Genomic DNA, 13,133 nt, shown 5'->3' with positions numbered 1-13,133 from the left:
TTTTTAACATCTCGAATGCTTTTATTACCAGAAAGAGTGATCCTCGTTTGGGGACATTTACAACAAAATACAAGAATGTAATAGTAACTGGTAAAAAAAACATTGTTCGGTACAGGTTCTTTGGCAAGTCGATCTGTAGCTTGTGTATCTTGTATTAATGAGACAATGGGCTTTATTAGTTGAGATAGGCCATTGAATTATGTTGTTTGTAAGGTTGGCGCAAGTCTAGCTATAAGTAGAGTTGTCAAGTCTAGCTGTTGTTGTGTAATGTTTAGTAGTTTAACCGTGCTTGTAGAAGTGAGTCTACAACTAGGAGTAAGGTCTAAGCTATGGGTGCTTGTGTAAGGTACTAAGGTGCAAGTAGAAGCTGTAGTATAATAATCTATCCTTGTGATCAGTATTAGCAGTGTAGTCTTTTAATACCCAAAAATGCAACATGATAAATAAGATAATTAGTGACTTTGATATTCGTGGTAAGTGACTTGTGTTTTATATTACTTTACATTGAATGTTGAAAAGAAAACTTATTATTTTATTTACATATATATGGTATATGTTTGACTTGTGTTTTATATCATATCAAACATAGTAAGTCGGTAAGTGACTTATGTTTTATATATATTAAGATTAAGATTACATATGGTTACTATGTTTGATAGCATCATATAAAAAGGTACGGCATAACTGCATAAGTAGTAGAACAAAGTCTTTAAAAGTTACGTAAAACAAAATACAAAACGAGTTTTCTCAAAATACCAAAATACCAAAAATATGGTTTTCATTTGTTTAATAAACTAAAATTCGTAGAATTATAGTGCACCATAGTCCATATATAAGATAAATTGGTGCATAACCAACATAATAGATAAGACCGCTTCTAAAACCAAAGTATGCTCATTTCGCTGCTCCATGTGATACAGCACTTGGGTACCTGTATATACAACTGTTATGAGTGCTTATGTTAATTTTAAGTTTATTCCAGTAACCTATTAAATTTATGATTTCCGATTCATATCACACAAAACCAATTTAGTAAACTAAATATTTAGTACAAGAATATATTACTTACTAGCGGTTTTTGGTCCTCATACATCCATGACTTGATCAAGAAGCTGCATAATTTAGTAAAAGTTTATTATATATAATAATAAAATTAGTAAATTAATCATAAGTTAGACAGAATGAAATTATGCACATGCATACCTCAGGATACATGTAGGATTTAATCAAGAAGGGTCTTCCAGCAGGCAAAATGACTCTTCTTGCAAATTTTCCAAAACCATTCACTCCCCATTTGGGTCCCCAACTGTTCTGATACTCGAAATAGGATACGCCACTTTTGTTTGTTGAATACTTGGTAAGTAACACGATGTGAATTTCAACTTTCGAGTTTTCGGGTGGCCCATAGTACATAATATCCCCCTATTTAAAAAAGAAAAGATAACAAAAGTCAAAAGTCAAATCCAAATTATGTCAATAAAAATTAGTATTTGAAAAATTATGTAAGAAATTTACTTACTTTCATTGAATATTCCGGAGTAACTTCTATTTCGACAGAAACCGGTCCTCGAGTCTTCACCAAACGAATAATGTCTGTTTAATTGACATTCTTTCCCTCGATGATGATGAACTCACCAATTTTAAAAGTTTTTTTTATCCTTGAAAATTTAATGCTGACTTTAGATATAAATTGACAAAAAATAAAACAAATACTTAATAAAAAGAAAAACGCATCAACTAATACCCTCAAAACTAAACAACATTTCCCACATTCAAAAACTAACCAAATTGAAAAGAAAAAAAAAACATGCAAGTGGAGAATAGGCAAATTAATTATGAGATGTGCTAACGTAAACTAAAGTATGATAAACTTAGAAAATCTCATTTTCTAACCTCTGGAAAAAGTAAATTATAGGCCATGGATGCCTACTGGTTTTTAACTAGTTTTTAGATTTTGGTTTTTAGCTTTTGGATTTTGGTTTTTGATTTTTTTAGTTTTTGATTTTTTGTGTAGATTTTAGTTTTTGCAAAATCTTGAATGGTGACTTGATTAGGTTTTGGTTTTTATGTATAATAATTATTTTAAAAATAATAAAATAATGATTTTTAATTTTTATTAAAAGATTAAAAATACAATGATGCAAGAAAAAAACATACGTTTATTGCATATAGAAAATACATTACTGCAAAATTACTATCATCATCATCGAGAACTCCATAATGATGCAGAAATTTCATCCCGAATCCCTTCCATATACTGCATTGGAGTATTGTTTTGCTCTAATTCTTCATCTGAATTATAATCTTCTTCAGCTATATTACTAGCTATGCGGTCTGAATCGAAGTCAACATCTCGTAGATTTGATAACCTAATAAAATTATGTAATGCCATTGTTGCAGCAATAACTTTTCGTTGAACATGTATGGCATACCTTGGTTTTTCTCTTAAAACTCGCCATTTTGCTTTCCATACACCAAAAGTCCGTTCGATGATAGATCGCAGTGAAGAATGTCGTTTATTGAACATTTCTTTGTGACTACTTGGTGGTCTAGCTCCATTATATTCGCTAGGATGGTATCTTTCCCCTCGATATGGAGTAAGGAATCCAGGTCGAAGAGCATAACCAGAATCTCCCAAATAATATTTGCCCGTAGGTGGAGTTGGAAATTGATGATTCCCCTCCATTGCTAGCATTAGAACCTTAGCATCATGAGCAGATCCGGGAATACCAATATACGCATATGTAAACAACATGTTTATATTGCATATTGCTAAGATATTCATACTTGTGCCGCTTTTCCTATTCCAATATTTTTCTGAATTTTTTCCCACAACGGTGACCGGAACATGTGTTCCATCTATTGCACCAATAAAACCTCTAAAGTAAGGCCAGTACCTTCTGTCAGATTGTAACTTTGGATTAGGTTGACTGAGCTCTTCTGGACCAGGTCTAAGCAATTCAACCGCCATGTGTTCGAGAGCATTCAACACTTCGTGAAATTTTCGGCCTATGGTTTCTTGTGAATGACCAAATATTTTTCCAACATACCTCTGAGTTCCGTTTTGAGCGCATATGGTGAGAAAAATAGCAACTCTTTCCTGGATGCTTACTTCATCGGTGTCCATCAAGTGATGGTCCTCCTTAAGTTTTTCACATAGTTGGATGTACACCTGGTGGATACATCCAAATTATGACGTAGCATTGTTGCTCATGACCATGAATTAGTTCATATACGTATCTTCGGCCACGTTCTGGATCTACATTCATCGGTCTCCTTTCTATACTCATGGAGTAAGGATCCATGAATGATTCTCCAAAGTTAATGCTTCCATCTTCTGCCTCATCATCTTCAAGCATTCTGTAAAACGCTTCCCTCTAAAAAAAAAACAGATATGAATTACTAAGATGAAAATGGAAGATATTTATTAATTTCAAAAACAACAGAAAAATAAACAAATCATTATTCTACGGCAAACTAAAAACATTCAACAAAAGTGAAATAAAAAAAGTTTTCTTCTGATCAATATTATTCATTAGCCTATTCAGTTGTTCGACTTATTCCTGTTGTCCGCTCAAGATATTTGATCCTAGCATCGTCATTGGGTAGTGTTAGATAAACACGTGCATGCGTCTCGTTGCTTTGAAGCACACTCACCGCTCCCCAATATAAAGAGGAGTCATATTGAAGTCCAGGGAGTGTTAGTAGCGATTCAATTGCACGTTCCAACTTGTTATCTTGGGCTTGCTCATAAATTTCTGTTCGTTTCTTGTAAGCATCATTTGTCACAAAGTCGTATGAAACTTTTGACGTTGCTCGTTTACGTGTTGAAGATGAAGGACGTGTAGAGTTTCCGTATACACGTTTTGAGCTCTGGTTGTATGAAGACGGTGTTTCGCTCAGGTTTTCTGAAGGCACATCGAAATCATTTCCTAGATTCACTGGTTTCAGAATCATTTTCAGTAGCGGTCTCTGACTCTGTACACTGATCCACTCCGGAACCTGGATAGTATCCATCATCAGTACCAATGTGTTTGGTGCTGAAAAGCCGATCCGTTCTATCGAGGTCGATAAGAGGATTTGCTCGGAGCTTTGAAGCAATTGGTGTTTCCTATATAATAAAAAGAATTAAAGTTCAATAATTTAGTTTACTATATGTTGTTAACTAACAAAATCATGTGATACGATATGTAAATATTACCTTAATACGTTCCTTCCACCATCCGTCGTCCATGTCAATAGCTTGAGTGGTGGGATCAAGTCCAACTCCAGTTTTTTCGATCAGACGACGATAAACATCATAAAGCTTTTTAAGATTGTAAAATTTGTTTTTTAGTGGAAGCCAATCAAGATCGTGACCTGTGGCTTCTTGAAATCCTTTTCTAATTCTCGCCTTACTCTCTTTCTTTAGAGGGCCAATACGCCAATTAATAAGCTCCATCTCAGTCTCATATATTTCAAGAAAATGATGAACCATACTATCGGTCCATTGAAGCTTCGGCTTTATATCATATTATTTATTTACATACACGTAATTAGTCAAGATAATTTTGTACTATGGTAGGATAGACATCACTAGAAAATAAACATCTCAGCTAAATAGGTACCTCTCTCGCATTTGATGATTGTCCACGATAAGCCATACCTATAATAAACTATAATGTAAACATCGTAACAATAAAATAAAAATTTCTAAACAAATGGTGTTGATATAAATAAATAATGGTGTTAGACTAAAATTTACCGCAAAATCCAAGCTTAATTTGTAGAGATGTTTGCACTCATGCGATGGGAATGAAATTTATGTGAATGTAGAAGACAAGTATGAAAAGTTGCTCTTTTATAGTAGTAAATAAATTATATAAAAGAGATTAGTTTAATAATAAAAAATATGCAAGTCTTTAGGAAATACCCGTAGAATAGGTTTTAGTTTGGTCGTCGCACAAAAAAAAGGTTGTATAGTTTATTTTAGAATTTAAGGAAATTAGAATAATTATATATTAGCAAAAAGAAAATAAATATAAAAAAAATGTCACGCTGAAAAACTCCTAAAATATGGTTTTTAGATTTTATGAACAAATTGCTAAAATCTTCCAAAATCTGGTTTTCCTAAATTTTAGAAAATCTAATTTTCTCATAATCATGAATGGCTTAGAAATTGGATTTTACTGAATCTAAAGCCAAAAACTGCACCATCACTAATATTAATTAACTTAACAAATAATGAAATAATATACTTATAGTTAGTACTATAAATGCACCGTGGGAAAAGAGAAAGGAAGTGATGGTACAGTTGCATGCAACAAAGTAAAGGTTAGTACAGATAATTTACTTGACTTAACAAATAGGGTGTGTGATCATGTATATATTTTAAAAACAAAACACAGGAGTAGTTATAGTATTGTACTAGTTAATAATATTAGTACCGTTTAACATTCTAAACGGTACTTAACACTCTATAGTGTCAAGAGTACTTGTCGTTTTCCTATTTTTTTTTATTAAGTACTAACTTCCCGTTTAGCCATAATAAGTTTTAAAGTGCAAAGGATAACTGTACACAATTAACTTGATTAGAAATTACAAAATATTAACTGATATACAATTAGAATTACAAATTAGAATTACTAGAGACAAAACAATGGTTCTCTCATTAATTTATGTGACTATGTCTATGTGTATCTAGTATCTACTAGACTACTACTTTTATAATGATTGTTGAGCTTATTGAATGTTTTTGTTAACATGTTTTCTTGACGCTTATACAAATTTTCTATAAATATAAGATATTATTTTTACGAAAACTAAGACAAATAATATCCAGTTAAGCCTATTAATTCGAAAAAAACATCCGCTTAATAGGGTGGAAAGAAAGACTAATGTGTCATCTTATACAGGAAATAAAATTACTAATCCTAAATTATGCGTAATATATTTTCATTACTACCATATATATAAGCAAATCAGTGAAATGACAACGTCTTAGATTTTAACATCTATATTTTTGCATAGCGTATTTATGTAGTATGTACGTACTATACGCATAAGCCAAGAAATAATACGTTTTACAATTCATAATCANAAAAAAAAAAAAAAAAAAAAAAAAAAAAAAAAAACAATTCCTAATCAGGCATAGATGGGCCCAAAATTTGTCCCGCTAATGAATACGTTGTACTCCAGGAATGGAAATTTATAATTTATAATTTATAATTTTTTTTAATAGTACATGAAAAACCAAGAACGAACTTATACATACCATGAAGTTTTTTTACATTAACGTTTGAAGATTTAATTAAAAAATGGGAATTACAATACAAATGATTGAGAGAAAGAAAAGAAAAAAAAAACTAAAGAACGAATTTCATATCTATTTTTGGGACAAATGTCTTCCCAAAAATATATTCAAGATCATTCTCTAACGGAGTCAGATTCAAATCCAAACTCAAAACCCTCTTGCTACTACTGCATCGTTTCAAAACAGGCATGGTAGGAACCACGGGACAGATGAACGATGGCTGGACTTTCATGCTTGACCTATGCCGTCTCATGTGACCACCTAAAGCCTGTCCGGTCCCAAAACGTTGACCGCATATCGAACACTCGTGCAAATGATTATTTCCTTTATAATTGTTGCTAAGATGTTTCACTTCGTTCTGCTCAACGGTAGTGAGCTTTGGCTTCTTATGGCTTGCCCGGTGACCACCAAGGGCTTGAAACGAAGAAAATCTCCTGTTACACGTTTTGCATTCGAATCGGTTGCTCATATGGCTATCTGTATGTTGGTTCTGGTTCAAACCGATCTGTTTAACCATGGAGGTTTGTGCTAATATCATCAGACATTTTGCAATGTCTAGATTCTTGATGGATTCTTCGAAATCAGATCTTTCTCTCTTCATACTTATTTTTTTTCTTGGTTTGGTAAGATTTTGAGAACAAAGAAAGCAAAGTAAATTAAGATTTGAGAGGTGTTACAAACAAACAAACAAAAGTAGACGTTTGAGTTTTTGCTTGTTAAAAAAGAAACCTGAATTGAGAGAATGTTGTAATGAAGGTTGAGAACTCAGAAGTAATGTATTTATAATATAACAGCAATACCTAAAAAGTTGGACTTTCTAGTAGTTTGACCAAAAGAAGTCGTCTAAACTAATATTCTAACAATAAACAAGTAGTGCGATTGTCAAAAAACAAAAACAAGTTAAGTAGTGCGGCTTGTTTGACTTGTAATTGTTTTGTTTGACATTTTCAGTAATCAGCCTTCGACCGCCGGCACAATGCATACCACGAGGGTTGAATAACAAGGGTAATATCGCCTTTTCGTGATGCATCATCACATAGTTCTCGCTTCTTAGAAACTTCTAAGGTGTGAATCTGAAATAAAGTAGTAGAGTCAGTCAACAAATGTACACAACACAGAATAAATCTAGCAACTTGGTTTCTCATGGACTTGCTTACCACACAGTCATTACTTAAATAATTAACATCAAACACCCAACCCATCCATATATATTTAGTTAAAAACTGTATCCTAATCATATTTTCTTAAATCAATGATTGGAAAATTACAGCTCTAAATAAGTAATATATACTTATTATGTTTTTGGTAAACTGTTTTTCCGTATTTTAATGCATAGTCAAGAAAACACTACTAAACCTTCAAACTAGCGCAAAACAAATATACAAAACTAATCTTCAGATGCAAGTTCTAATACAAATCATCGCCATGTTCGTTGAGAAAAATTCAATTTGGTCAAACAAATGCACTAGAGACCAACCTAAAGCCTTTTTTAATACTGTATATAATACATTCTCCACCTAGATGGTTAAGAGCTCGAAGGCAGTCAGATTAATTTGAGATCGTCATCAGTGACGGATTCTTGATGACAGCAATTGTATTTTAAAAAGTGATAAATTAGAAATATGTGCTTATTTTCTTGACTTTATTATGTTTTTTCTTGTAGAAGCAATGCAAAAGTCTTTACTTTTCTTTTGTTTACTTTCTCATATTTCATTTTTGGTTGACTCAAATGAGAAAATTAGCCAAATCAACCGTAACCGGTGACGTCATTCCAAAATCTGAGATTTCAGCAATTAATATGCATACCGGGTTTTATGTAAAAGATAAGTTTGCGTACTACAATAACAACCTTTACACACTCTCGATCTTCTAAACTCATCTAGTTAATGAACTTAACTGCCAGAGCTTGAAGCTTTTTCTTTTTTTGTCTGATCACTCATATGTTTACTTCCAAGAATGGAGTTCTGTTGTTAGCTTCGTCCTGTCCCTGTTTTGTTGATCTTTTCTCCAAACTTGTGTGATCTTCGCTGAGAGTAATCTGCGAAAACAAAGTCCTCATCTCCTCAATCGAAGCCAGGCTTGGCACAGTTATGGACTGTTTCTTTGGTATTTCGTTCTTGTGCTGATCAACCTGGTCATTGTATCAAAAGCTTTGCTGTTAAATATATACACATATAGATCACAATATAGAGTTTTTTAGTGTTTTCCAAGTTTATGTTGTTATGGCTGCTTCAGTACCTGATAATCTTTTATGAGAGACTGTTCTGTTTTGTTTCTGATGTTTGATAAGGCTTGTCCATGACTCTCTTGCAATAATGTGACCTTGTTCATGCAAGTCTGAACTATGGCATCCGTTGTTTCTTTGTTTTCACGGTCTTGCATCAACGAGTCTATAAAAACCAAGGATTAGAACGTTTTCTTCGAGAGTCCAAATGCGGTTTTTGAGTAGGGAAGATTACCATTAACAGCTGCGTGAAGTTCATTAGTCCTAGTAACAAAGTTAGCATCCATTGAGGAAAATGTGGATGCTAATTCATCGTGTCCCCTCTCATTTTCTTTTGCCATGTCCCTATACGTAGAAATATTATTCAGTGTAATGATGTGGAAACAGAGAGAAGCATGGATACCAAACGAAAAAACTTACTCCATTGTGACATTAAGTTCTTGTTGATACTTCGAGTTAAGGTTCTTTATGCCTATTTCAGTGGTCTCCCACAACTTCTTAGAATCATTGGCCCTTCCCAAGCTGCAGTAAATACAATGTTTGTATGAGAAGATAGAATGTAAACTAAGTGAGACGTTTGAACCCAAAACAGTGGGGAGATGGAATTTGTACCAATCTTCAAGGTAACTGTCCATGACTGTGATTGACTCAGCTGAAGTTATAGTGTTTTCCGTGAAGTGGGTTTTCTCTTTCTTTAGATAGTCACACAATTCCTCCTTTGCGCCAACCGAGACTTGCTGCATACCAGACATTTGTTCATACAATCTCTTCTCTTCCTGTATGTCGTGTTCCCGGATATTGCTTGATGCATCAGAGATCTAGAAACACGTAGAGCATCAGTCTTTAAGGTTTGATTCAACAAATGAACAATTAAAGCCTAGTGGAGCTATTAATGGTTAAATACTCACCATTGTAGTTTTCTTTGAAGTTAACTTTGATAATATCAGACTGATATCATTTAAGGCTTGCTTCTCCTCTCTTTCAGCCTCTTCCTGTTTTCGGTAAAGATGATGGGTTGTCTGTGAGTGTAAGACTCTCAGAACATATCCAATTGAAGTCTTTAAGAGTTTAGCTCACCTTAAACTTCATTTCAAAAGCACTAAGCTGTCTTGATTTCTCTGCTTGGCTTGCTCTAAGGGTTTCCACCACGTTGTGGGCTTGGTTGTAGATGTTACTGAAAATGGTTGAAGTCGAACTGGAAATTTCTTGTGCAGATCTCATGCTTCTGATCAAGCCCTGGATAAGTTGAAAACACAGTTAAATTTTCAGAAAAAAAATAATTAAACTAACAAGAAACCAGCAAATAATTTTTACAGCACCTGCTCGTGTTGTCTTGCGGCAAGTGCCAAGAGCTTCTTCTGATCATTAAGTGTATTGTGGATTTCCTGAGCGATTGCAGAAGCCTCTGTTGCTGATGTAGTGAGAAACTGAGAACAGAAGGGCACTTGAATTATTACCAAAACAAATGCTGAGAAATAGAAATTCACAGCAAGAGGTGATAATATTTCATAGCTAGATCTTGTTCATACTTTCTCAACAGCCGCTATTTGTGATACTATAGAGGAGTTCGTCTTCTCCAGATCAGAGGAGGCCTTCTTTTGTAGCATTTCAGATAGTTCCTTCAAGGCTGCTATTCCTAAAGTATATGTGTCTGCTGTTTTCCCAAATCTTGATTCCAGATCCCGTGTTGCCTGCGTGAGTAATTCAACCACTAGTGAGATCAAATGGTCCGAAGCAAAAAGTGAACTGACATAAGTATGGTCTTTTTTCTTACATCATATTTATGAGCAAGAAATGCGTGGGAATGTTCCTCCATAGTTCTTAATTGTTGCTGTTGCTGAGAGACTGATCCAAGAACTGTTCTATGCAGATCCTTAAGGTTTTGATCAAGCTGTGAACCAAATTGCAGAAGCATGCTCTGGTTTTCGGATTCCAGCTGATCCTTTTGGTCTGCAGAATCAAGTAAAATCAGCACTTGACAGATCTTGTTTTCAGCCCTAGACATAGGAAAGAAGAAGTACCTAATCTCGTGAACAACGAACTTATATCGTCTGATGCATGCAGCAAATCAGAACACAAACCCTTTGCGCGGTCGATCAAAGAAGTCTCTGTCCAAGAAAATATCAATGAGACTGATCCAAGAAAGGGGAAGGACTTACATTTCTTTATGAGTTAGAATACCTGAGGCTTTCATCCTTGAGATGATGACTTCTCTTTCTTTCAACTTTGAGATAACTTGGATATAATTCTCTTTGAGTTCAAGCAACTCTTTGTTACTATTATGCAGGTCTCTCTGGATCATGAATAATTTAAAAGTCAAGAAAAATCTCATTCAAAGCATGCATAATCTAGAGAGTCAATTACTGGAGTTTTTATCACCTTGCAGTCCTTAAGGTCACTTTCTACGTCCAGTAACTTCTCTTTCTCAATCTCGTAAAGGTCACAGAACTTGGAAGCTTCCTGCATAAGAGAAGCCATTTAAGTTCCAACAGGAGAAGATTAGTTTAGTTTCTAACAGTTAGAAGAGAAAAGGTAAAGCAAACATACACTTTCGCTGAGATTCAATTCATTCTCCAACTGTTCTATTCTCTCCATTCTTGCCTGCAACAAAAGAATCATTAAGCTGATGATAAAATAAATATAAACTTTTAAGTGTCGTCATTTGAACATACCTTCTTTTCAGCTTCTTCTTGTGTATAACTTTCATGTGCAATGTAAACACCATTTTTATCCCTTGCCGCTCTTACATCTGCATCGATTGTACAATAATTATAACGAATCCAGCACCTCACTTGATAATATTGAAAAGAGAAACTGGAGAATATTCACAGAACATTATGTTTGAAAACCTTCTTTCATTCTCTCAATTTCCAAGTAAAGGTCTTTAAGCAGCACAGCCTTGGATACTTTCTGGTTTGCCTGCAGAGACACGTTTGGTTAGAAGGAAAAAAACAAAGGATACAGTGATAAATAAAGATGAGATATGGTAGCGTAAATAAAACCTCGGGTTTGTTCTTGATGTTCTTGGCACGATAGGCGTAATCCAAAGTACTTAAGGTTTCTTCTAAGGAATGAGCAGATGGAGAGATTGTAGCAATGATACAAGTTTTCGTCTTTCCTCCTAGAGAGTCCCGTAAAAGCCTTGTCAGCTTACTATCCCTGCAAAGATGAAGATCCATAATCATGTTTCAAGACACGCAAATAGTATGACAATAGACTCATAAATAGTTCTCGAACAGGGCAAGTACCTGTAAGGTATATGGGAAGAATGCTCCACAAGGGCATTAATCACACGACCTAGAGTAAGCAAGCTCTTGTTAATCTCACCAGCTTCTCTCGCACGGCCATCCCGAGCTCCTGATCGTAAAATATTCTCGGATCCCGCTAGATCCACAAGGTTAAGCTTGCCACATTTGATCAGCTCTTCTTCTCCCATAGACTCTTCCTTAATGTGAACAGTGATAGTAAAAACTGAATGTGACCGACTGCTTCGCTTATTCAACAAAGTATCAGCAGTGCGCCTTTTAGATGAGCCTCGTTCAAGAAGAGCATATATATCATTAGCACTATACACAACTTCTTCTTCAAGACCCCTTAAAACCACAGAACCCTTCCCATCCTCCATCAAAGAAATGGGCTTCTTCTGCTTATCCTCAGAAGATGTTGACGACTCATCTTGAGCTAACAAGTCAGTAACTTCTTCATTGTAAAGCTCCAAGAATGTTACTTTCATACTGTAATCAGCGTTTTGGGACTCAAGAGTATCGAAAATATGACGAACAGCTCTTGGAATCACCCCTGCCTCCACAGGTAAATCCCCTCCCTAACAAAAACAAAAAACACGAATCATAAAACAAACTAGCGGAAAACAAAATACAAGAGGAACCACTCTATAAATACCTTTTTCCTCATTCCACCTTCCATAGTGTAAGTCTTTCCAGTTCCCGTTTGCCCATAAGCAAACACAGTACAACTAAAACCTTCCAAAACTTCATGAACAATAGGTGCAATAGCTTGATCATATATCGACCGTTGTTGTGATTTAGGACCAAAAACCTATAAATAACTATAAACATCAAAGACCAGAACGAACCAATCCATCAAAAGTAGAAATTAAGAATCCTTGAAACCTTGTCGAAATTGAAAAGACGGTCGACTTGTTTATTAGCAACAGTGTGGAGAACATTGACTTCTCTTCTAATCTCGTTACAAGAGATGACTCTAGGAACATTAGATCTCTGCTCATCTTCACTCAATGGTCTGCATCGAAGAATCACCTGAACGTTAACCTCTTTGTTGTTGTTATCTCTGTCGAGACGGGTAGAGAAAGAAGAATCAGGTCGTCTTCTCTCAAGACGAGGAGTTAGAAACGGTGCTGGTGATGGAATCACTCCTCCTACTCCACTTTTCCTTGTAGCCTCTGGCGTAAACGACATCCTTCCTCAACTGAATTGATCTTTCGATTTCTGTTGAATCCAAAAAAAAAAAAAAAACATAAAGAAATTCAAATTGATTCCTTAATCAATTGAGAAAAAGCTTTGATTCAGAATCCCAGAGATTCGAATTCTCAATATAATTCAATTTTTCTTCGCGAACTACGAACCAAAAAAAAAAAAA

The 13,133-nt window shown here is 34.7% G+C and overlaps 2 protein-coding genes across 2 annotated transcripts; both read right to left on the bottom strand.

The window, feature by feature from the left end:
* LOC104792531 (zinc finger protein ZAT11-like) lies at nt 6,179-7,025 on the bottom strand. The gene has a single exon (XM_010518712.1). The coding sequence runs from the start codon at nt 6,891-6,893 to the stop codon at nt 6,345-6,347; it is 549 nt and encodes a 182-aa protein (XP_010517014.1). The 5' UTR covers nt 6,894-7,025; the 3' UTR covers nt 6,179-6,344.
* LOC104792530 (kinesin-like protein KIN-5B) lies at nt 8,062-13,076 on the bottom strand. The gene is made up of 20 exons (XM_010518711.2): nt 12,647-13,076; nt 12,417-12,572; nt 11,765-12,339; nt 11,519-11,675; nt 11,366-11,435; nt 11,189-11,265; nt 11,064-11,117; nt 10,896-10,976; nt 10,698-10,809; nt 10,538-10,624; nt 10,291-10,466; nt 10,046-10,207; nt 9,836-9,943; nt 9,594-9,752; nt 9,425-9,508; nt 9,129-9,334; nt 8,937-9,038; nt 8,752-8,861; nt 8,531-8,682; nt 8,062-8,423 (listed from the first exon to the last, which is right to left on the bottom strand). The coding sequence occupies exons 1-20, from the start codon at nt 12,950-12,952 to the stop codon at nt 8,229-8,231; spliced, it is 3,129 nt and encodes a 1,042-aa protein (XP_010517013.1). The 5' UTR covers nt 12,953-13,076; the 3' UTR covers nt 8,062-8,228.

This window comes from Camelina sativa, chromosome 6, assembly GCF_000633955.1.
Source record: "Camelina sativa cultivar DH55 chromosome 6, Cs, whole genome shotgun sequence".
NCBI classification, from domain to species: Eukaryota; Viridiplantae; Streptophyta; class Magnoliopsida; order Brassicales; family Brassicaceae; genus Camelina; species Camelina sativa.
The sequence above is the reverse complement of the archived record's forward strand: the minus strand, read 5'-3'. Positions and strand labels throughout refer to the sequence as shown.